At 43.2% G+C, this 25,810-nt stretch overlaps 1 protein-coding gene across 4 annotated transcripts in view; it reads left to right on the top strand.

Annotated features, from left to right (window-relative positions):
- Window positions 1–23,038, top strand: part of ebf1a (EBF transcription factor 1a) — a 54,857-nt gene extending 31,819 nt beyond the window's left edge. Inside the window, exons 9-17 of one of the 4 annotated variants that reach the window (XR_013658379.1) lie at window positions 1,561–1,691; window positions 3,415–3,541; window positions 10,113–10,201; window positions 13,202–13,267; window positions 13,852–14,014; window positions 15,112–15,291; window positions 17,899–18,250; window positions 18,483–18,551; window positions 20,253–23,038. Coding sequence is in view for 2 of the 4 variants with exons in the window: in XM_011480366.4 (XP_011478668.1) it covers window positions 1,561–1,691; window positions 3,415–3,541; window positions 10,113–10,201; window positions 13,202–13,267; window positions 13,852–14,014; window positions 15,112–15,291; window positions 18,053–18,250; window positions 18,483–18,550 (1,022 nt within the window). In the remaining 2 variants the exon portion in view is untranslated. The remainder of the gene's footprint in view (window positions 1–1,560; window positions 1,692–3,414; window positions 3,542–10,112; window positions 10,202–13,201; window positions 13,268–13,851; window positions 14,015–15,111; window positions 15,292–17,898; window positions 18,251–18,482; window positions 18,552–20,252) is intronic. The other 3 variants (XM_011480366.4, XR_013658380.1, XM_004073412.5) reach the window with 3 other exon arrangements.
- The last annotated feature ends 2,772 nt before the right edge of the window (window positions 23,039–25,810 follow it).

Below are 25,810 nucleotides of genomic sequence, written 5' to 3'. Positions count from 1 at the left end.
CATAATGACTATTCTCCAGAGACAAGGTGGACCACTTGTCCCTGCAACTGGTTTCACAGATGATTAGAAAAGTTCTCAAAGACAAGACATATTGGAGACATCAGCTAGACTTGGATCATACACAGAAAGAGGAATACGCACTGTGCAACAACAGCTGTTTCTGTGTCAGAGAGATTTGTTTGGGAATTTCGTCATTTCTGATTCCCTCCTCTCCTGGTGACGGCAGATAAGGAAAGGAGAAAAGTAGCCTAAAATAGGGGGTGGGACAAGAAGAGATGTTGGGGTGACAAAAGGAAGTTGTGATCAATTACCAGTAAATAAAGAAGAAAAAAGTATAAGAGTGCTCCCTTCTCATTTTACCTTTACCTCAACTTATTCTACTCATTATACTGCTTTTGTGTGCCGGATGCATAACTTTGGGACCCGTTTCAAGCAGAGCATAGAGTTGAACAGATGGCACCGAGGAACACCCCAAAGTATAATCCTATCACATGGATTCACGTTCCACCATCTGGTTAATCCACACACACACACATCAAAACACACACATGCACTTATAGCGCACATAATATCAGCGGCTGTGAAAGGGAAGCATCTTAGGGCCATGATTACAGCCACAGATTGCTGCTCGGTGAACACTGATCTCTGCAGGCGTACCGAGGGGCTAAATATCATTCCAGCTTGTTGGGGAGGATCAACAGAACAGGGAGTCAGGCAAAGAGCAAAGGCAAGGCTGCAGGGAAAAAGCCAGCCCAGTCTAAAGTGGATTATGCCGCTTTGCAGAATTGCAGCATGTCTGACAAGCTGCATATCTGTTAAGGAGAGGAGATTTAACTTGTATAAACATGTATTTTCACAGCGATGTTCTTTTTCTTCAATCACATCTAGTAATCTCAAAGCCCATAACATCAACAGATAATGTCTAAGAACACATTGTGGACCACTTATTAAAAAATGCTGTTTGTTGTTGCTGCATTTTCTAATATTCAAAGAATATGCTTCAAGGAAAAACCCAGACGGCAATGAAAACAAGACAGTAATGTATGATCCGAGCCTTCTTGATCCTGTTTGTATATGGCTCCATGGTCAGGATCTGAGGAGAGCTGCCATGCAGATACTGGAAACAGACAAGTGAGCAGTAGCTAAGTGTTTGGTTAATGAAGGCTGCCTATTCAGAGGGCAGAGCTACTGTTGGCTCTGCTCTGTTCCCCGGTCGTGTGCCCTTTGATCAGACACTGAGCACACCTGACATTTACACGCCCGCACGCTTTGCCATGTGTCATAAAACAAGCGCACCGCCGCTGCTCTCGCACACAGGGCAGGGGTTATGTTTAATAACGGGATACGTATAATCACTCTGATTAGTATTCTACGTTCACCCCGACCCCTGGGAGACAGGCAAGAGGTGATCTCTGTGTGTCTGCGTGTGTGCAACAGACACAGTAAAGGATAGAAGAAGGGACACTACATGGTGCCAGTGGCATGGACCTTTCTAGACAGTCATTAGGCTAGTTAGCATCTAATCTGTTATGTGTGATTTTCATTTTGCTTTTTTTTCAGCAACCCCAAGCATCAAAGCCATCAGCCCCAGCGAAGGCTGGACCACAGGGGGCGCAACAGTCATCATCATTGGAGACAACTTCTTTGATGGCCTTCAAGTAATATTTGGAACCATGCTAGTCTGGAGTGAGGTCAGTTAAAAGTTTCTCCATGTTTTAATGTTAATGCAAATGAGCTCATGAATGTAGCCATAACATATTATTGTCACTATTATTGATGTAAATAATTTTATTTGTTTTATTTTAACTTTTTTTCTAATTACTTTTTATCTCACCTTTAGCAAAAGAAATATAATTAATATTTATTACAAATTTATTTTTCATTCAAATTTGAAAAAAAATAACAGTTCAATAATTCCATATGTACTTGTCTAAAACATTTTATTGCCTTTTTCTTTTTTTAAAGTTTTTTTCCTTTTGTTACTACTCTACAATTTTAATTTCCGCAGTAAAAAAGCAAAAGTTGAATAGACACTTTTATTTGCTCTTTATTTTCATAATTATAATAAAATCAAATTAATTAATTCATTACAGAAAGCCATACAAATGAGCAAAATGACATTAAAAACAAGCACAAAATTAAGAGCTGTGATCCGGATGCATTGAGCATTTGTGATACCGTTCCCCTCTAATTTTTAGGAATTCCTTCTATGGAATCTAAAAGACAGAAAACTATTGCACAAATTACCACATCAAGAAAAGAAAAAAATATTTTGTTTTTTTGTTTTTGTTATTGAATGCACTTGGAAGATAAGTTGAGATATTTAATATATTTTACGTTTTTTGATTGATTGATTTTAATTGATTTTTTTTAATGTATTTCAGTTAAAAGTAGCAAGAATAATTAATTGGCACCTTGGATCGCATCAGACTTTCTCATTTCAGTCGGCTGAAGCTCTTATTTCTGTCGCTGTTCAGCACCCCTCCTGTTTTATTAGAGTGTATTAGTATCTGCTTTCTTGAAATTTGTACATCCACATACAGTATGAATCCCTTTGTAAGGAGCATCTGCTGGATGACTTAAATGTAAATGTAGAGTCCGTGTGGTGTGTGTTTGTGTGTGTAAAACTGAAGGTCAATGTGTGGCATTGCTAAACAGCTTTCTCTTTAGTAAAGGAATATTTCTATAAAAAGCTCCTATATTATCTTGCTGGAAGGTGAGTGAGGCCAAACTATGGTGAAATGAAAGCCTGGCTAAGTGAGCAATGAAAGGGACAGTTAGAACAACACACACGTCTACATACACAAAGTGCTGGCTGCAGCATTGATAGCTTTTGAGCCCTGCTAGCTTTAAGCACTAGTTCACTACACCATGCAGAAAAAACAATCGTTTGGAGGAGGTGTTGTCTGTGCTTTGTGATGTTACTGTTTTGCTTCAAAGGGCCATCACTACAGGCACACATGCATTGCTCAGAGCCTCATAAGTTACTCTGAACGAGCCTTGTTTAAAATACACCGGTGCTTTTATGCGGCTAACAGCAGTTAGACAGCCTCGGCTGACAAACACAAAAGACAGGGGCATCCAAGACAAGCTTATTATACACTTGCTTATACTGTTTAATAGATGTATGCAGAGGAAATCTTCTTTTATTCATAAACGCATAACTGTTTTGAAGCCCTCTTACAGAGTCCATGTCAGCTCTGATAACCATCGTAAGCCTCACAGTGACATTGCCTTGGGCTACGATGCCACCTGAGGGCTTTGGCGCCACCACATCATTTTCAGGCTTACCATCCAAAGAAAGCGAAAAGTCAAAGCTGCAAAGAAATGGCTATGAGGAGCTGACATCATTGCCTCTGTGCAACCAGAGAAATATGAAATTTGGTTGCAATAGTTTTCTCTGTTTCTCTCCAGTTGATCACTCCTCACGCCATCCGTGTGCAGACCCCGCCCAGGCACATCCCAGGGGTGGTGGAAGTCACGCTGTCCTACAAATCCAAACAGTTCTGCAAAGGAACACCTGGGCGCTTCATTTACACAGGTAAGCACTGACGCTCAGCAACACCTATATGTAAATCAATCTCACCAAGCAATCTGCAGGCTTTGTTAATGCAGCCTTCTTGCTTATATAGCACGAAAAAAATGGTCACATTAAAACTCTTTCATACCTTAGCCTATTTTCTTTTCATTCTTTCTAATAACAATACCTCTTGAGTGCTGCCAATGTTCTGCATTACTTCTGAAGAAAAATGTGCATTGTAAACTATTTTAAAGTCAATAACATGACTCAATAATTTAGGCGAAGCGCCTGCAGATCAGAGGAGGAAACTCTCCTTTATGAAGCAACTGGAGGTCAGCGGGAGGTTTGACCTTTTGATTAGTGGGATTATTGAGAATTAACCCTGTTGAAGGCGTGATTTGGAAAGCTGATAGCGTGTGGAAACGGCGCCTTTTGACACCCAATGTGTCTGCAAGTATAGCTTGAGTGTTATATCAGAGTTAGAGCCGTGCGCTGAAAGAATAGTGGAGGGAGTACATATGAAGCGGTGATTAACAAATGCAATGTCCCAGGTCCTGTGGGAGATTGGGAATCACATAAATCTGTCTGTAATCTCAACTACTGATAGACTTAGGCAGTAAGCCCCAGCTGGAATTGCCAACATTTGACAAAATCACAATTGAGAGAGAGCGTGCGAGTCAAATCACCAGCATACTTTTTTTGCACTGTGTGTGTGTATCCCAATTACAGTATATGGACGCAATCCATGCCCATAAGTCACAGCACGTTATGTCTTTTTTGTGGATTTATGGAAGAGACTGTAATAGTGTGCTTCTGTTTATTGGGACGAATGTGTAAATGTACTCCAAGTGAACACTTGCATGCTGTCAAGTGTTCAAGGGCAGATGGATGGACAGCTTTTGCCAGGCCAGCGCTGTCCAAAACCCCCAAGTCTGCCAAACTCAGAAAGCTGTGCGCATACAAGTTTGTGCAGGTGTGTGTGCAGCCTTTTTACTGTGCCAGCCATGTGGGAACCATATGAATAAACGCCCCATCACTTCCTAGCCCTCCTCTTTTTCACCTCGTCACATTCACTTATTCAAAACCTGCTTCTTTCAAATGAATTCATCCTCCTGTCGCTTTTAGTCTCTCTGCCTTTTGACTTCTATCGAGGCACAAGGAAGAATATCATCAGGTGAGAGGTAGTGAGAGGTTATCCGCTGGAAGCTGAGCACCTTTTTGCTGCCTGCCAAGTGCTGGCATCTTTACAGTATTGCAGTCAACTGTGGTGAGGTGAGGGTCCCAGCTCTGCGTTTCTCACACTTCAGTTCCGCCACCCTTTGAAGGTATTTGTACCTCTTACACAGCTCCTTTATAGCCCCCTTTATATTCCTGACCTCCCTCCCAGAGAGCAAAAACCGGCGCGCATTTGGTATCTTGAATGAGAGGCGGAGAATGGAGGGGGAAGATGAGTTTGAAGCAAAAAAACAATCAATGTTAGTGAAAAGACAGAGAGGTGGATGCGAAAGATGAGAGAGGGATGGAGGATTACCATGGGCCACGTTGCCCTCCTGGGTCTGTTTGGCACCAGTTTGAGCCCAGTTGCCAGTGGGTACTAATCATAGAGGATTGGCAGCACGGTGTGGCAGCTGGCAGCAAACACACACATCAACACAACCCCACACTTTCAGACTTGCATATACTCATTTATTACATGTGCACGCACGATCACACACATGCACGCTCTGAATTACATTGGGGACAGCTGGCATTGCTAATCAACTTCTGCTGAGGAGAGGAAAGTGAGCAGCTCACAGACCTAATTAAGTCAACACATACCCAATACTGCTGCTGCTGCTGCTTTGCAAACATACCCAACACACATGCACGCACACCCTAATAACCCTTTCTATAGTTTACCACCCCCCACACGCAGACGCACACACCAGTCTCTGTGATTATTACTCCGGACTCAGTTGCCACAGCGTGAGCAAAAATTCAGCTGTAGCTCTGGACGGAGAAGACAAGCATGGGACTTTTGGGCCAGAGAAGATTCACTAAGAAGCTATTACTGTAATGTGTTTTCTGTCGTCTCTGAGGACTGCTCTGCCATTAGACTTCAGAAAGCTCCAATTAGACTCATCAAAGCAATTAAGCTATCCACTGATAAGAATAAAAGAATGTATTTTTTTTCTCTTCCCCAGCTCTTCATCTGTCTTTTTATCCCCTTATCCCGCCTCTGTTCCACTCTCTGCCCTCTGCCTTACCCACTTCTGGGCGGAGAGCTCTCCCTAATCTTCCACTCTTCCTCCATCCTTCTCTCATTATCAGGTCATTGCCTGCCCCCCCTCCTCTGTGCAAATGCATCGCCATGTTTTGTTGTGTATCACCTTTTAGTCGATTGCAGCCTTTGCAACATTTACCAGCAAAAAAACTCCCTTTTGCATGCAATATAATGTCATAATGTACCCTCCAGCGGGGCAAATGTGTATCTCCATGCGTGCATGCGATTGTGTGTTTGACACGGGAAAACTGGCCTTAGATTGGAGGGAGTTGATGAATCACCCAAGTCGTTCGAAAGGCAATCCTTCTCCCTCCTCTGTATGCACCCGTGTCTGCTTAGTGCTTCCGCTACAACTTCTGCTGATATTAAAAGGCTGTGCTGGCTCACATTAAGGCTGCCACTGACACGCAGCCACACACAAACATTAGGAGTAGTTTTTCAGGGAAGAGTGAAGATTAGGTCTGTAGGAAACATCTGTCAGTCGATGCCAGGAGGAGCAGAGACATTGAGGAAAAAGAGAAAAGTCAAGAACAGAATTTAAACCAGCTGATGCTGACATTTCTCCCTGTCTCTGTGTGGCTCTCGCCATGCTCAAAATTAGTTTTAGGGGCAGAGGAAGGCCTGCCATTTAATAAAAAGGAGTAATACACATATGCAGGCATCAGGTTTTGATACATGCAAGCTCTTGTCTAATTCTACATAAGGAAATTGTACAAAAAGAAAATTCTAATGTGATTTCTTGCTTTTTTTATATATTAAGCTTCATGATATTAATACCAACGTAGATATATATAGGCCAGGTTTGTAGAGCCTTGTAATGGACCCACAGCTATGCATGACTACATGTGTGTGTCTCGGATGCACAAAAGCAGCACGGAGTCATCAAGCAATAAAAATGGGTTTCAGCAGCGAGCTGGTCAATTGCTTGTCTTGCTCCTCTTTGTGAATGCTGTCTTTTATTGAGCTTTGGCAGATGCTTGCTGTTGATTAAAATGGCCGGTCTGCAGCTGGAGACGAAGGCAGCTGAGGTAGCTTCATACGTTCACATTTACAGCACCCAGTCTAAACTGCGAGGAATTTCACAACTCTGTTTGGGATTGAGATTAATTTTCTGCACCATGTGGCTCGTCTTCCCTCTTTAGCATGCTCCCGTCTTATTACGGAAACATCTGCTCCGTGATGATGATGTAAATGAATTTTGAATGTAGATTATTTAACTCTGTGCTGAAATGAGCAGCGTTCAGCTGGGGGAATGGTTTCTTCCTTGTATCTTAATTCGAGCGCACACGTTCCATCAAGATTTTTCAAATTTGTATTCTACTTGTGAGGATCCGGGCTGTCAGGTATTGTTAACTGTCGACGTGCGCTTTTTGCAACAGATAATTAGAGCTTACGCTCCACTTGCATCCTCACCTCAATTGATTTGTAGAATCTCCCATCTTTCCCTCCTGCTCCCTTTCTCTCCCTCGGGCCTTAGCTTCTCCCTTCCTTTAGGAGCAAAAAGCTCCACTCATCTGTTTTTCTCCGTATGAATTTCCAGCCGTGCATTAGTCTCCCTGACATGTTCAAGCGATGCTTTATTTAGCTTGTCGGATTCTGCAAATAAACGCAATCTCAGGGTTTATGGAAAAATGGATAAAAATTAGATTGTAAGGTATTGATCTGGATTGTGAGTAGTTGGTTTGGAGGGGGGCTGGGGGGGAGTTGGCGAGGGTGGGGTGGGGCAGCTCTCATCTGTGTGAGAAGAGAGAGAAGCGGGGTGGGGTGGGGGGGCAGAAATGAAGCCGTAATTCAGGGCTATTGAACCCCCTGCCACTGGCGGCATCGATCGCCAGGCAGCGCTTATGAGATCACACCTGAGCACTGGAGACTGCACAGGGGAGGGAAGGACAGGGAGCGAGAGGGGGAGGGAAAGAGGGATGTAGCGAGGGGAAAAAGAGGGAGTAGCAGAAGGCTGTGATATGATCAGCTCCTTACCCGCTGTCTGAGGGCCTGTTAAGGTGTTAACATCAAGCCTCAGAGCCAATTACCTAACCCTGCAACTACTCACCTGACTCCCAGCACCCACAGTGTTGTGACACGGGAGGACAACCGGACGGTGTTTTCCTTTTTCCCTTCCATTTCTTCAAGCCCCCCCTCCTTCCCTTCCTGTTTCCAGCACGACTCCACACTCTGACCTCTCAATTACCCTCCTCCCTCCTTTTCATCGCACCTCATTCATCCACCCTTTTTACTCCACCCCTGAAGCTCATACCTCCGAGGCCCATGCTCACCCTCCACCCTAACCTCCTCTCCTTCCTCTCCCACCACCTCCCAGCTTTACGCACACTCCCCCTGCGGCTCTGTGGGTTATTATAGTGAAATATGAAGCGATGTGGATTCCTGGCTTCATGAAATTTCCATGAGCATTGATCTGATCTGATGTGGGTGATTGCTAGATGAATCCCTCCAGTCCAGGGCTGTTGCTCATCTATTCATTTATTTATGGCAGTTATGTTTTACTGGCTTTGATTTGCTCTTCTGTGGAGCGACAGCTAAGGATTATAAATATACCTGTACAACAAAGTATGCTTTGAATCCTGGAGCATGCTAGGATTTCTGCCATGGAATGAACGATGCTGACCATAGGTTAGCAAGACATAAAAAGTCAAATTAATCCCAAAAGAGAAACAGTAAGGTAGCAAGTGAAGTGTGTTGTCCCTCACATACTCCCCCCTGTGATTCATGGTCCATGGCAAAAAGCAAACAAAATCGTATTTTCTCTTTCAATTTAACCAAACATTCTTTTTAGTTCCATGTCTGAAAGTTTTTACACTATTGTTCCCCACAAAGCATATTTATTGACTTGAACTGATAAAAAAAAAAAAAAATCAGACGAAACAGGGGATGTTACTGGAACAATCCCCTCCTCATTCTGTAAGCCTAATCCAAGGCAAATCCCCCTTAGGCCTCCAAAAGATCAGACGACAGAGGAGCAATGTCAAATATTTGTCCTCAGCAATACTTCACACTTTGTTTGTTGCATGTGATCATTCCATTGTTTGGGTTTACTTAGCCTCTAAATCTCTTCAAGCTGAGCCTGTCCCTGGACCCCCAACTTCTCAGTTTCCCTCCCAGTGCCGTCTTAGCTTTTAGCCATTCGCCTTTTCTTTTCATTCACTCTTACAGAAGAGCGTCCCTGTGGGGCAAGTGTCCAAACACGTTTGTTTCGGCGAAACAGAGCATTACCTGTTCTTGCTTCCTTTTTTTTTCTTTTTTGGTTTGTGTGGGCCCAAGAGGAGCCACTAGAGGTCCAGCAGGACAGCTTGGACTCATAGCCTCTAGGGGCCTCTTTTTCTGGGAGCCGTCTAGTCCGCCTGGCTGCTCAGATGTGAGGCGAGGAGGGCATCAGCCCCCAGGAAACGTCCAAGCTGGGACCCACAGGAGAAACAGACGGGCGGCACGAAACCCACACTTTTTGTTTTCTCATGCCTAATGGGTCCTTTTCATTTAACACACATGCAATTGCAAAAGCACACACTGAAGCCCCGCGTGTGACTGCAAACTGTGCAGCAGCACCACGTTAAAGGCTGGAGCTTGAAAAAGTAGCGAAAGTTCCCCTGGCGGTAGAAAAAAAGGAGGAGGGTAAAAGGCAGTGGGGACGGCGTTAGGCAGACGATACATTAGGACAGAATTATGTGGCGAGAGCACTTATCCAGCCGTCCTCCTCTGAAGTGTTTGCTGAATAAGCCTCAGATCTTCATTGTATTTATTGTAATGTTTAAATATTCATGGTAAATCTTCTCATATTCAATTACCGTAGTACGACCGCAGCATGGAGAGAGGGCTCTCTTGCCGCCGTCTGACTGATACTGTGTGTGTGTAGGTGAATGTGTGTGCACGTGTGTCTGCAAGTGTGCACGTATTTAGCTTGTTCCCCGGAGCGATCAAGCCTTTGTTATATTGGAAGCAAGCTCTATAATTGCTTATATTAGTCACTGATCAACGTAAGACCACGGGACACACATAGTCGCAAATGCACACACACACACACGTGCACATGCGTTTTCACTGCGCCTGATTCCTGACAGTCTTTTTATTAACTACCAAAGCAGGAGACAGAGAGAGATTCATTACATCACAGACAAACAAAGACACACACCAGGGCTTAACAGAGAACACCCACATCCACAGTATCTGGTTTAATGTTGAAATATTCATGTAGAGCTGTGTTTGACTGAGTCTGCTTTGCTGTGAGTCTGCTGCAGTATGCTCCTTGAAAGACTGTTTTCATCATGAAGATATTAAAGATGTTTTCTATTTACCTGTCTGTTCTGTCTTTCTGATTAGCCCTGAACGAGCCAACTATAGACTATGGCTTCCAGAGATTACAGAAGGTCATCCCAAGACACCCTGGAGACCAAGAGAGATTACCCAAGGTTTGTTACCCCTGTGCCTTTTTAATGGCTGTGCTACTTTTTGTGTTGAAAGGAATGTGTTCCTGGAAAATGTTGAGATATAGGGGGGGGGAACTAGAATTTTGGAACACACACACAAACATGGAAGTATGACATCATGCACAGTGGAAGCTGCATGGAGCACGCACAAAACCATTTAATCCTGTATTCATAGTCATTGCATGTTCAAACAAACACTTTACCTGAACTGCAGCTGCACAAGCACCTCCATTCATCCTGGTGCTGAGGATAAGGTCACTTAGACTGCCAAAGTGGGAAAGGAAAGGAGGAGATGGAGGGAGGGAAAGAGGGATGGTAAGAGGAAAGGAGGTTGAGGGGAGAAAAGAGGAGAGTAGCAGAAGCAGGTTAGGTGATCCATCATAGCTGTCCAGTCCTACCTCCTGCTGGGTCAGTGGATCGAAGTCAACCCCGGGTGGACTTTATTACTTCCAGCACACATCTATGGAGCGGCACACACTCACGTGCACACATGCACGTGCTTACACGTACGCACTCAGTGGAGGGAAGTCGCCACGAGGTAGAGATGAAAAGCCCAGGTAGATGTGGAGGGAAGATAGAGAACTCACTTGTCCTCGCTGCGTGTTTGGTGGCTATGAGACTTGTCCCTGTGAGTTCTGGTCTTTAGCCTATCAGCCCCCTGTCTTTCTCTAAATATCTTTATATCCATCCATCTCCCCCCCCCCCCTTTCTTTCTCACTCAGTGGTGTCTCTTTTTCTTCTAAATGAACAGCCGTAGCTGGTAGCCCTGGTTGTTCATTTCAGCTCTATTGATTTGTGCCTTTATTGAGGTAATAACATTTTGTTGACCACACTTCTCCCAACTGTTGGCCTCAATCATTATGGAGGGGCAGGAGACAGGGAACACGTTGGCAACTTCTCGCAATATCCATTTCCAGGTACAACGCCATTAAACTTTTAAACAAGAAACTCTGGTAGAAGCATCTGAAGAATTCCCAACAAATCTACCTATGATACCAAGGACACCCCCCATGCTTGTTCTTTCACTTTATGCATTATTAATGATCTGGTAATGAGCTAAATAACAATCCCCCTATCAGTTGGTCAGTTAGCTTTGTGGCTACCTGACCAATAATTTGAGTGACTGGGTGCCTTGACTGTAGGGTGTTTAGTAAATGCTCTGGTGTGGCAGGGGGGGTCTGTGTCCATCTAATGAGTGGCCGCTCATCCAGACGTGGCTAGGCTCTGCTCTGGATCAGGTTCCCTTTCCTGTTGTTGTCTCTGCGGGCCTGACTTTACGGGAAGAGACCCTGCGCCCAGGAAATGGGCTCCCCTTACAGCGGCAGAACGAGGGAGGCAGCGCGGCGCTAACTGCATTTATCTGTTTATCAGAATGACTCTGGAGCGCTGCCTAATCGCATTTAGTTACTGGACAGAACCCCTTCGCTAACGAGAGGCTGTTAGGTCCATGCAGGGCACAGCAGAGTGATTAATAGAGAACGGGAACGATGGTTGGAGACAGAAAAGGGGGCTGCACAAAAAGAGAAGTGCAGGGACAGCAACTGAGCTTCCACGTGTCATGGTGGAACACTCCAGCTGGAGATGTGTTTGTGTCACGATGCCTCCCACTTTCCTCATTTCCTCTTTTCCCTCTGTCCCTTCATCTCCTCCTTCCCTTTACCCATCTAGCGATCCCTGGGAGGCATGGGGCGTCAGGGAACAGCAGAGAGAAGGGAACAAGGAGCAGCGCATACATACTAAAGAACCACTTACCTTCCTAAGGCCTCTACATCTCTCAATCACCTCAAGCAGGCCTCCTCTCTGGTCTCCCCTCTCCGCTTCTCCTCCCCCACCCTCCCTCTTTGCCTCCCCCAGATAGTGCTAGTAATGGGAGGTTAACACAGAGGCAGCGCTCCCATTATTGAGTGAATTTAGCACCTCGGACAGCGCTCTACAATCTTTATTGCTTTGCTGACCCTCGCGTCATGTCTTTGGTGTGCTCGACAGCCTCCACATGTGCGTGGCTGCATGTGTGGCTGATCGTGTGTGTGTGTGTCTGCGCTATATGAGGTCTGATTGAAAGGCGGTGTGTCACGGAACAGAGAGCACACATGCTCCGGGGCTTGTTCACAGCGAGGGATACACTCAGGAGAGTATAACGCACAGCGTGTGTGCACGCCGGTGTAAGCGAAAGAGGGAGAGAAAGAAACGAGGAGAAGGTTGGAGGGGAGGCAGGAGGGGTGGGGGCTGCAATTTTCTGGTTGTCGCGCCTCCAGCATATATCCTGGCCCCGGCACATTAACTTTTAAAAAGGGTTTCGTAGGGCTGTAGGTGTCTACATCACACGCACACACATATATAACGACTGCCTGGAGTCACACACTCATACACTCGGGCAGGAAAAAGAGTCAAGACAGAGAAAGGGGAGAAAATGAGCGCAGGGAAGCAGTAGCAGTGTGTTAGGATAAATGTTTGATGTGGGAAATTTCACAGGATGGTTTTACCTGAGCAATGATGTTCCACATTTATCACACAAAGTGGATGCAGAGCCATTCACTCGGATCATTACCGGGGTTAATACAGGGCAGGAGACGGGTGTGTTCCAGCTGACGAGGGGAGTTGTATAGCCGTCAACCTGATGATATGTTGTGTTAAATGAGATCGATGCATGATCATGTGCGGTGGATTCATGATCAGTCAATGACAGGAGGAAGGGAGAAGACGCCGGAGATGGTTGACTGATAGAGAGATATAGGTTCATGTTTTATTCACAGATAACAGTATCTTCCCTGTGCTCTCCCAAACTGCCCAGCAAGTAACAAAGTGCGGGGATAGGCCCATTTCTCTTCCTCTCCTTCTCTCTGTCTGCCTATTCCCACTCTTGCACTCTCTGTTCTGCATTCACAGCATAATGTAAGGAGTGATACGTAATAAAACTGACTGAACTCTTTGAGCTGTCACACTCATGATCAATCTCCTTCCTCTGTCTGCTCTTGATTGTAGGAGGTGATTTTGAAGAGAGCAGCAGACCTGGTAGAGGCCTTGTACGGGATGCCTCATAACAACCAGGTAACCACACACACATGCACACAAAAACACTCATATTTTTATATCTGAACTAAGAGAAAATCATATTTGTAGCACAAACTATTGGCAGCTTCAAAGGCGGTGTCTCCACCAGCCCTGCAGCACCCTGCTGAGTGCATCCAAGATCTGGGAGTCACAGGCATCCGCATGGGAATATGTCAGAGCTTTTATCAGCTCATGAGGATGGAAAGAAAAAGAACAATGCAAAATAAGTGGAGAGAGGACTGAGAGAGCTGAGACAGATGGAAAAAAGAAGTCAAATTAAGGCTTGACTGTGAAGGAGGAGAAGATTGAAAGAAAAGAAAAAACAGGGAAAAAGCTAGGGATAGGTTTGATGAGTCCTCAAAATGAGCCTTTCATCCATTTTCTAAAACCAATCCCACTTCTCTCAGTGACCGCTGATAAAAAGCTCTCAGCTCTGCAAGGTTTACACACTCAATATCTTGGATGAAGATCTAGTTTTCTTCTAAGGCTGTAAAGCCTGCGTCAATGTTGTGTTATACATTCCCTAATCCCTGTTCTGTCAGTTGTCACATCTATTTTTTTTTCTACTTCTTCTCTGTCAGGAAATGATTCTAAAACGAGCAGCTGACATCGCAGAAGCCCTCTACACAACAGTGCCACGAGGGCACAACCAGCTCGCGGGTCTTGGCAGCAGCTCCGTCCACGCTGGCATGATGGCCGTAAACTCGTTCACTGGGTCAGAGGTGGCGCAAACAGCCAATCAGGGTGAGCAAATGATGGGGGGGCAGTGATTCATTTATTTTTTTTCCAGGATAGACAGTAAAAATGAATGGTGAGGTACAGATTTTATTTTTCATGTGGGAAATACAGAGGCAGTGATTTAAGAGTAAAGTGCAAATAAGAAAGTCTGGAAGAAAGGAGGGCAGGAGAAGGAAGAGGAGGAGGAGGAGGAGAGGGAAGGTGGTGGCAATAAGAAACAGGGAAAACTTGAAGAAGGACAGAAAGCCTTAGAGAGAGAGTGAAAAATGGAGAAAAAGAAAGCCATGGATGGAGTACGATGGAGAAATATGAGTGGGTCCTGAGGGTGTGTATATCAGACTGGGGTCGGCCCCTGTCTGACAGAGAGAAATGTGGGTACAGTCAGTGGTGATTCATCACCTTGTATCAGGGGAACAACAGAAGAGTGGATGGACCATCCTTTGGATGTATCTCAATAATTCCAATGAGCTTCCACTGCCCTTCATCTTCATTCGGAAACATCTGCAGATGTGAGGAAACAAAAGAGATCAGTTGCTTATCTTGTAAGCTATAGTTTGTTCCCAGTACAGATTGGGAAGCAGGTATGGAGAGAGGAGATGTGAATTATGGAGGGTCGGTGAGAATAATGAATACACCTGTAACAGAAAGCAGGCCTTGCTGCACTTGATGTTCGATTCCAGCTGTCTTTCATCAAGAGTCAGCATGTTTTGTTTTCCCCATTCCGCAGTAAGCTTGAGTTAAGTCCTGTTGGAGAATCCATTATTTCAAACTTTTAAAAAAAAAAAAAAAACAGCTGCTTTTGAGTGTACGTTGCCTCACAGCTGTATGTAAGTCTTGATGGGAGCCAGCAGGGTTAAAGGCTCCTTGTTTCAGTAGCTGTCAAATCATTCTTCTTTCACTTTATGAAGTGCTTTCCCCCTTTCCCATATGTTGTCTACTGTCTTCCTGAAGTTGCTTGGCCTTATAAAGCTGCATCTGTGAGCGTTGTGAAGAAAAACATCAATTGGCAGCTCTGCATGCAGGCTTTCTGGTTGTCTTCTGTTTGCTTTGCCTGCTAACACAAATCTTCATTCTTCCTTTCTTTTTTTTCTCCCTGTCCATAGGTTTTAATAGGAGTACGAGCAGTGTGTCCCCTCATGGTTATGTCCCCAGCTCCACTCCCCAGCAGAGTAGCTACAGCACTGTCTCCACTAGCATGAATGGCTATGCTAACTCTGGCATGGCAACTCTGGGCACTTCGCCCAACTTCCTCAATGGATCTGCAGGCAACTCGCCCTACGCTAGTGAGTAAATGCACCACATCCTTCAGCTGACAAACCAGAGAGTGGGTGAGGAAATCAAAGGACAGAGGGGTGCAGAGCTGGGATCAGATTTGAACATTACAGGGTTTCAGTGAGGGCTTGAAGTGGATTCAAGAATTCACACAAAGGTTGCTGAAGTTCAGCTGGCTCATCTGTTTCTTTAAAGCAGAGTCAAATCTCCACTTTATGGGCCAAGGGAGCCGATCACCTAACACCCCCTTCAAAACACACACCCCACCGCCACCTCTGCGCGCACACATTCACCCTCTACATTAAAGACCCTTGATTAAATCAATAAACTAATTGCTAGAGAAGCAATTCCATTTCAGCTCTTTGATTCCTTGGTGTTAACAAGTATTTTAACAGGCTCATCGGCCCCACACAGACACTTTCAATCAATGCCCCCTCAGCCTTCCTTTGTACGTCCAATTTTCATTAATTGATTAGTTAGGCCCCTTCATAAATGGATTATGACTTTATTGCAAGGATTTGTCAGGAAGAGCCATAAAAGCTAAGTGTTGGATAATAACAACAATAAAAGCAGACGCAGGTATCAGAGGGCATGTGAAATACGACTCAGCTGATTGTAAAACCACTGAGGGGGAAAATGCTCTTAGTGTATTAGAAGAAAAAAGACAAACCAGGGAGAAATGGATGGGTGAGGTGATTTTGGTAATGAAGATGACAAACTGGTTGTTTTTGCTATACAATGTCTCTGGTCATTGCAAGAGCTGTTTTGAATCTGTCTGTGAGCTGCATGTTATAGGCCAGACATGTTATATTTGTATTGTTTCTAAATGCTTCAGTGCAGACCTGCATTTCTGTTTTGACACTATTGCCAAGGCTTTAAGCTCGTACAGCTAAGATGGAAAAAAATCAATTATTCTGCTCTTTAATATTTAGTAAAATCTTAACCAATGAGAACCCATGGTGACATCAGTGTAACTGAAAAATACCAAAAATAGATTCCGTGGTACACTTGCTTTGTGGTAAAATACACATAAATTTATTTTTAAGAAAAGTGGTTCTAGGTTCTTTTTAGAAAAATTAAAATAAGAATGTTTATTGCATTCAATAAAATTGTTAATCAATGCTAAATCCACGAGAAATTCTAATAGATTGATGGGTGTAAGAATGGTTTGTGTGTAATAATGTAATTTGAGTATTTTTATTTTTAGAATACACAGAAAATGGCTTTGTGACCTGTTTGCAAAAGGGTCATCATAACCATCTTTTCCACTTGAAATAATCACAAAAAATAAAATGTGTATTCATGAAAGCCCAGCTAAGTTTTGCACCCCTGCTTTAGCCCAGCATACTCTTGTTTTTCACTTGTTAGTCTTAGAAACTCCACAACTCGAGATATTTACAGATATTGGGGTACAATCAGAAAGTACAATTTCAAGTGAAACTGCTGGCCTGTTTGTAGATTTGCAAAAAATCACGCTTACCGATACCTGAAGTTTTGTTTTGGTGTTTTTAACATTGTCTTGTGGCTTTTTCTGACGTTGAAAGACTTATTCAAAGAAAATTAAACTTAAGTTTCTGTTTTTGAGTATTGATTTCATCAAATCATTGTGAATCAAGAGCAGATGATGAAATGCAGCTGGAATCTTGTAGGTGTGATGTAGAAGCTACTACAGCAAGCCACAACAAACTCTCTGCTGTGCTCCATTATGATGCATTGATTGTAGACGACTAGATCCATGTTTGTTTTAATTTTCCTTGTCTGAGCTGGCATCTGGCTCAAAACTTTACAGCTGGATGGCTCTGATATTGCTCGCCACCTTTGTTGCACCAGTGATGTAACGGTTGGGTGGTGCGGGGGACTGGAAGGCTGCAGGAGAGTGTGTAGATGGATTTGGGGAAGGGGCCGGGTTTATAGTCCTGCCCACAATTTCTAATGAAGTCCTGCCACTCTGCAGAAACTGTGTCCTAGAAAACAAACACAGGTTTTTGATTTTGGTTTTAAAACAATATTGTCATGATTTAAAGAACAATTTTAAAACAGATCCAAAGATGGGACTTTACAAGTAAAATTTTTCACTAAATATCACAAATTTAAACCTTTTTTTTAAACAATAAACATATTGATTTAGTAGTCAAAAACATGAAAAGTTCAATTAAGCTCAGTGTTTGTAGTAAGGGGCATAAATCTATGCAGAATTATCAGTTCATGTTTAATAATGTTTATTATAAGAATGCTTTAGGTGTGGCTGAAACTGAAAAAATGAAATATTGCTGGGTAATTTAGTTTTAATCCATTGAACAGTCCCTTCTCATTGTTGGTTGTAATCATTTTGTGCCAATAATCTGGTGATAACCAAATGCAGCGAAAAAAGCACTACAGCTAGGGAAGGAGATGCTGGTGTACTCCCAGCACCCCTTGAGCACATGCTGAAGAATAAAAACCAATAAAAGATAGAGATGAAACTGTTTAGTGAGGGTTCCTTTGAAGCATTATAGCTTTAGCAGTGGAAAGTCTTATAGCTAGATTCCTGCATATCTGCACAAGAAGCTGCAAAAGCAATTTGAGTCAGTTGATTCGAGACCTAAACATTATCCTTCCTGCCATCATCCATTGACCAGTCCCTTTCTGTTCATCCCGCCTTCCCGTCCTCTGCCCTCGGCCCTCTCTCTAACCCCCTTTCTGTCTTCATCTCTCCTCCCCGCCCCTCCTCCCTGGCATACACCTTACAAACCCCCTTAAACACCCTTTCCTGCCCCCTTTTTCTTCTCTCAGTCGTCCCGTCCAGCCCCACCATGGCATCCTCGACTAGCCTGCCCTCCAACTGCAGCAGCTCCTCCGGCATCTTCTCTTTTTCTCCCGCCAACATGGTTTCTGCTGCCGTCAAGCAGAAGAGCGCCTTCGCCCCCGTTGTTCGACCCCAAAACTCCCCTCCGCCAACCTGCACCAGCACTAATGCTAACAGCCTGCAAGGTAAGCTGTTCTACTTATAGACCTCATTTATTGAAACTATTGGTGAGGTAAACTATAAATCTTTCAGTAGAAAAAAAGGAATTTTACTCAAAGTTGTTCATCCTTAAACTTTAATCCTGCTCTTCTGCATTTATTATAACAAGTTCTCACTTTTACTTTTTTTTTACTTTCTTTCTTTTCTCTTTCTCCTCACCAATTATTTTCCCTATGTTCACTTCCTTCCTCACTGAAGATCAGTCTTTTGTGGACTCTAGCAAGTACTCATCAGCCAGCTCTCTGCAGGGCCTGGCCTTCTCCTGAAGTATGTTACCCTTCAATTTCATTTACTTTGACATGTTTTCTCTGTTCTCTGTGCTGCCCCAGATCATTTTCACCGTCCTGCCCTACCCTTCCTCCTCCTCCTCTGTTTTTTATGTCACTCTTGACTTGTCAGAGAGGCCGCATAACACACCATATGTGTTCCATTTCCTGTTTTCACTTCCTGCTTCCTGCCTGCGCCCCAGCAGTTGTCTCTCTCTATGGGGAGGCAACTAGGGGATTGTCATGGCACATTGGGTCACTCTGCTCTCCCATTTCCACTGAATGCAGCACAAGGTCTGCTCATGTAGGCAGGATGTTGTATGGTGTTGGGTTTTCAACTGGGAAAGAGAGAGAAATGATGGATGGGAATCTCTATCAGTGCCTGAAGCTAAGCACTTCCTCATTTCCTCTGGCAGTGTTGATGAGCGCCGACCACAATGACCCAAAGGGCCAATGGCCACTGTTCACTGATCTCACTCACACGACACACACATCCCTCTTTTAATCCCAGCAAGGTGTGAATACTTAGGAAATAACCAAAGAATTAGTTGATTGAAAGTAGAAGTAAATCAATAAGGAGCCAATATGTTATATTAAAAATTCCTCTCTTTGATGGGGCCTGGTCGAAGGAAAGGGACGATGTAGGATACCGCTTTTGAATGGGTTAAGCCTCAAAGTCCCACTCAGATCATCTTTTGATCTATTTGTGTTCCCATTCATCTTTTACTTATGATTAAAAGTCGTTTTCTAGGACATAGTTTCTGCAGAGCGGCTGGATTTGATTAGAAATTCACCTCTGAGTTGTAGGCAGGACTACTGGCACACAGTAAGCCCACCCCCATTTCCCACCATCTCTTTGTTTACATGCTCTACCGCTCACACCCCAGACCTAACATTACCAGTGCAACAAAAGTGGCGAACAATATTGGAGCTATCCAGCCGTACAGTTTTGAGTCGGATTCCAGCTCAGACGAGGAAAACAAAGACATACGTGGAACTATTTGTTTGCAAATGGATGCATCAGTGAAGCAAAGAGCTTGTGGCCTTTCGATTGTAGCACCTACGTCACATCTATAAGTTTTTTCCAACTGCATTTTCTTGGTCTGCTCCTGATTCACAAAGGTTTGAATAAAGAAATACTCAGAAATAGAATTTTAAGATCCGTTTTCTTTACATATTGTGAGAAAAATGCAACAAGAGCATGTTTAAAAACACCAAAAAAGAGTAAAGGCAGAGTGGCACGTTGTAGAACAAAAAAATGAATACAGCTGACAGACTTTCCATTTTCCACCTTCAAGCATTAAGATTTCATCACCTCCGTTATTCCATGTCACTGTCGTGTTTGTATTACACCGTGTGCACATTTAAACACGCACCACAACTGCTAACGATTATCTGTGGCAGCTAATGTATGAAGCCGCTCAGAAGGCCCGTTAGAAGTTTAAAAACATTGTCGATGGACGCCAAGTTAGTGAAGCGGTGAAGAAGAAAAAAATGTTTTCACTCCGGAACGTCGGAATGAAGAGATAATGAGGGAGAGTCGTCTTTGTTTGCCAGATGCTAGAGCGCATTTCTCTTATGTGACTGTTGTGATGACAGATGAAACCCAGCAATCCCATCACTGACCTCTCTCTTTCTTTTTCTCCTTTTCCTTACCCTTCAATCTCCCTTTCACTCCTCCCCCTCCTTTCCCACAAAACAGCGATCCCTGGAATGATCGTTCCGCCCATGTAGAGGATCTGGGGTAGCTGGAGATTTGGGAATGCTGAGAGGAAAAGACGCAGTAGCAGGATCTGGCGAGTCTCTGTTGTGCTCTGGAGCTGAAATGACTGAAGTCAAGATAAGACTGTTAAACTCAGGCCTTTCTAACTGAATTTCATCGGAAGGGACATGGGAGAAAGAAAAAAAAAAGAGGACAATATGAACTTTTGTGATGTTGTTTCCCTTTTGGTTGATTTAGCGCAGCTTCACTGACACAGCGATGGATGGAGTACATAGACTGATAGTTCGCCCACAGTGTGACATTGACCTCATGAACAAAAAGCATTTATTTATCCTTCTGTCTCCACCTGTAATGTTTGTGTTTGATTGCTGGAGGCCCCTACACCCTTCCAGAACACATTTATGAAGTTTATCCAATGCCTCATTTTGACTCACAAAAACCAACACTGCGTGAACAGAACAACAGCACATGCCACAAAGAAACACTGAGAAGAGCAAAATCCACCCCTAACTTTTGCTGCTAATTATCACATAAATCTAAAACTAAACAGTTGCTCAAAATCACCCAGCATTGTTTCAGCGTTGCAAACTATGCCTTCCTTCTTTGTTCTTCTCATTTGGTTTGTTTGTTTGTTGGAATTTGGAAAAAAACTGTGAGGATTGAGCTGTTTGCAATATGTGTTTCTGCTTGTCACATAAGGAGAAAAGGCAAAAAATGTTGTTTTGCCTTAGTAGACCTTTTGTCTAAAAATTTTAAAGACTTGAAAAAGCCAGAAGATGCGTGTTCAGCCAGCACTGTACTGAAGGAGCCTAGCAATGATCAAATTAGAGTAAATAACGTGATATATGTGATCTATTTTTGTACATAAAAAAAGCCAATTTTTCATTTCCCATCTCTTTTTTTTGCCATAGCTACAGTTTGAAATGTATACAATTAATGTCTTAAGGCAGCTTCTCAGTACAGACGATAGATTTACAGTGTGTGGTCAATATCTCATCCACTGAACACGGAAAACATGGATTTGGATTCAAAAATGGGGATTCCTGTAAATTATCCTATAAATAGTGTATTTATCCCTTGCATTTGTACATTGACTCAACCTTGTTTAGTTGTGTTGTGTATGTTTAAAACAGTAAGTGAACTGTTTTTTTTGTTTTTTATGTACTGTTGTTTCCCACTATTTAAATGCAACTTTTTAAATCTCCCTTTTTATGTTGTTTTCATTTGTTGATTCAAAACATGCCATTGTCTATTTTTGTATTATTTGTAAGTTAATAAAAAAAAAACTTTTTTGTTCTTATAAAAATGATCATTGTATGGCAAAAAGTAGCATCTTATTCAGAGTATTTGGTTGAAGTAGATTTTTGAAGAATATAAACATACATTAATATATACTGTAAATCTATATCTTTTGGTTTAATTTTTTAAGGCTTTCTGAATGATGCTCTTCTAGAACTGATAATATGCATGGGTTCTTCTCTGTGTGTGAAAGCCAGAAGAACTTTAAAAACACTTTGATTTATCTTTTGTGTGTTTTTTCCTTTTTTTTCGCCCTCTGTTCTTTCTTTTGTCGTTTCTGCCTGCTTACTTACTGTATCTATATACTTTTTTTTTCTTTTTTTATGTCACTGTAATCTTTACCAGCAGTCTAGATGCCTTAACAATGCAAATTCATTCTTCATTCAATCACGTGTACAGTTTTCTAGCCTCACCACAATTGTCTATTGCCACAGGAATTCATGAGAACTTGGGGAGAAGCACAAACCCACTCTGTTTGGTGCTGCAGCCAGACTAGAATACAAAGAGCCATAATTCAACAATCACAAATCCCCGCGTACTATAATGCTACAGCAACAGCACCCTTTGAAAGGAAGTCAGCGCAGCCTGACTGTTTTGTTTGCCGCACATCAGTTTTCATAGATACACTTTTATTGACAATGTGTAGCCGTTTTTCTTCATTTCTTGACTCATTAAATAATTTCAACAGCATGACAGTAATGTTTTTCCTTAACCACTGGATCGCAGCTGTTTCAATTGTACCACAGAGTGGCACAAAAGTGAAGCCAAGCACCGTCACAGCACAATTCTAATCTCTCCCGTGGAGTCGCCGCTCCGACTCCAGTGTCCAACAGCCGGTTCCCTGTTCTGGCAGCTAGATAATGCAGCATCATTACAAGCTAAACAGGACAACAACATGCGAGGGTGTTTGAAAAGGAAGCTCCTTGGCCCATTAGCCATTTCTGTGGTCTTTGTGTCTGCAGTGTGTCTTCAAGCTGTTGCTGGACAGAGAATAGGGCTTTTCTCTCTGCTTTTCTTCTCTAGAGCCTGGTTTTGTTAAGTGGGCAGAAAGGATCGTTTTAACGGAGGCGCCTGCTGACAGACAAGTGTTTTTCACTCACTTGTGTGCCTGTGCTGGGGCAGGAGGGGCCGCAACATATCTGTTTCAAATGAACTACAGAGGTCTGTTGTCATACAATGGCATCTTTGTAAGCAAAGTCCCATCCATGATATGAAAATCAGTAATGAGTGACAAAGTTTTGTACTTAAGTAACAAACAACAACAACAACAAAAAAGATTTAAACCAAATAGCTGTTGTCTATTTTTTCCTCTGTCTGTCTTTGACTGCAAATACACTGAACAGCTCTATAATATAAGGGAAGAAAAAAATCTACTGTATAGATTGTTATTGTTTTTGATGAAAACTGAGCTGTAAGATAACTTTTGGATTCTCACAATGTTAATTAAAGTTACCTCTTGTCTGTGACTTTGTCAGGTGTCTTTTCATTTGTGATTTCACCTTAGATAAGGTTAAGTTTCTTCTCTTTTTTCTGAGCGACTTTCTCCAAACATACGACAGGAGAAGCTACGAGTGAATCCACAGGTCAGATCCAGGCCTGCATCCCTTTCCCAATGCAGCTCTCTCTAATGAATCTAATTCATTAAGGCATTACTGATGGCATGGTGAACATGGTTAGCCTGACAAGTTTCCTCCTAAACATATTAGTTAATGATGATTCCAAGGTTATTAATTGCAAAAGCACCAGCCCACCATAATTGAGTCATCATTTGCATACCCGGTCATCAGCAGAAAATTAATTCCTTTTTTTTTTCCTTTTTCTTTTTTTTCAATTTTGCATATCTAATTTATAAGGATGCAATTGAATTAGCTTGTAAACATAGCAGATCCCTAGATTCTGCTGAACTCAAAGTATTCTTGGGTCTACAAGGTAACAGGAGAGTTTTGGAACTCCAGCGAGGAGGTGGAGGGGCGGGGGGGGGGGGGGGGGGGGCAGGTGACCTGGAAGTACTGATGAAATAAGAACTCATAAACACTGAGCGTGCCTGTGTGTGTTTACTTCCTTAATTGCCCAAAGCTTCATAGCTGTGCTGGGGCCTTTTCTTCAATATCCAATAACCAAGTTGATAGTTTGCTGACAAACAGTAAAGTGGGAGGTAGAGAGCACAATGTAGCAGTGAGAGGGGGTATTATTGAATTATGGGGGGGTTACAGAATTATGGAGGTTGCACACTTAGTCCTGAGGAAAATGAGACCTAGAGCTTAATGTTTTTGATTAGCAAGCTGAGCACCGACGCTGGGCTGCACTCCACGGCTCCTGGGACTCGACTTTTCCCAAATGTAGAGCTGCACTAAAGTATACACATTTGAAAAAAAAAAAAAAAACGCTCATAAATCATACATACACATAGACAAAGGGTGGATTCATTTTGCTTTTTACTTCCAGCTGTTTTTTCGGCCTGGATAGACTGGTCAGTGTGGGAGGAAGACAATAGGAGTGGGAGGCCGAGGGCAGAATGCAGCCAGCCGACTTAGGCCCTCCAGAGACCCAGCATTAAGGGAGTTATTCCCAGATTACACTCGGATGCAGTGGGCATGTCACACATCAAGAGGGGTGTTGTTCGGCAGCTTGTGTGCTGCAAGAATCCCTGTAAAATATATTAATGCACACATTTTTCATTCTTCTACTCCACCTTCTTCGTTTTCTCATTCTTCTCCTAGCTTGGACACATGAGGGGAAGAGGAGCGGAGAGCCGTATTTGAAAGAAAAACAGGAGTCCCCATGGGGATTCCAGATAAAGAAATGGAAAGGAGAAGATGGGAGTGGATGTATGGGGATATTCAGAGTGGAAGCAAGCCTAGACAGTGAGCATAACTCAAGAAGTGGAGGAATGAATATTAATAGTTTTGTGCCTTGGAAAATAGTCACAATGGACATCATAGAAAGATGTAGACAGGCTGATTCCACACCTTGCCTTACTGGCTGTGTTGCATGCATGAACACATAGTAAGAGCCTGGCATTAGGAAAGCATATCTGAGTTGACACACTAAAGATGAGTGTGCACTCTCATTTGGATTTGTGCTTTCGCTGGTGTGGTCGTTTCCCACAGTAATTATCCTGGCGACTACGGGCGTCTGTCTATGATCTGTGTGGTACCTGTCAGAGGGAGCCCAGCAGGGCCCATGCTTTATATTCCCTGTAATTGCTGCTGCTAATTTACTGTACGTTGGCCTAATGAGTAAGGAGGTGAGGGGCTGGGGTACGTAATGGATGTTAGAGAGATAGAGATGGGGAGATGCATTTCAGCACTGCCTGCAGAGAGAGGGAAGAGGGGAGGAGGCCGGCGAACTGTGTGTGTTAAGCAAGCATGTAGAACACTTATCTTTATTGTTCTACTAAAATGAAAAAAAAAAAGATAAGCTATTTGCCCCCTCCTCCTCTCCTTCTTTCTCCCTTTGCATCCTCCCCTCGGCTGATGGTACAGTGTCGACTGCTGCGATTGCATTACACCAGCCTTTTGTTATGTTGATTAACGATAAAAGTGGATCCACAAATAATATATAAGTAATCTTTTCAATTTATTCAGATGCTAATTAAAGTTAGATAGCTCCGAGATTGTCTTTTCCCCTCATCTGCACTGACGTTCGCACGGAGGCAGAGACAGTCACATATTAATGTCATTCACACTTTGAAGCTCCAACGACATCTTGTGATGAGGACACGTCCACCCTTCATTTCTCTCTAATGAGGTCGCGATAGAGGCCAGTGGTTTTGCGGCGCACACACACGGCTGTTTTCTTGGGCGCACACGCCCTCTCTGCACCCTCTCGATGAGCGCTAGATTGACAGGGTCGTCTTTGATTGATGCACCGTGGTTCTTCCACATGTTCTACAGCTCAGTCATTTAATTGTGTTTCCTAAGCATCATTAAGTACCATTATATTCTATCATATTCTAATGAGAGAGGTGGCCAGTCACAGGACAAGCTAATTGGTGATTAATGTAGTGTATCAGTAATAGACAACGCAAGATTGGCCATTTAATGACACAACGCTGTATTTAAATGCTGAATATGTAAAAAACAAACACACAGGGCAGATTAGAGACTGTTTGAAATCAGAGTTGATACATTGTCACTCTAAGGTTTAATCTCATTCTCTTTCATGGACACACAGGCTCCTACCTTGCTCCTTTCCACACACATGCGCCCACTCATGTCCTGCATTATTTCCTGGGT

Source organism: Oryzias latipes, chromosome 10, assembly GCF_053564925.1.
Source record: "Oryzias latipes strain Hd-rR chromosome 10, Olatipes_Hd-rR_3.1".
Classification (NCBI taxonomy): Eukaryota; Metazoa; Chordata; class Actinopteri; order Beloniformes; family Adrianichthyidae; genus Oryzias; species Oryzias latipes.
The sequence above is the reverse complement of the archived record's forward strand: the minus strand, read 5'-3'. Positions and strand labels throughout refer to the sequence as shown.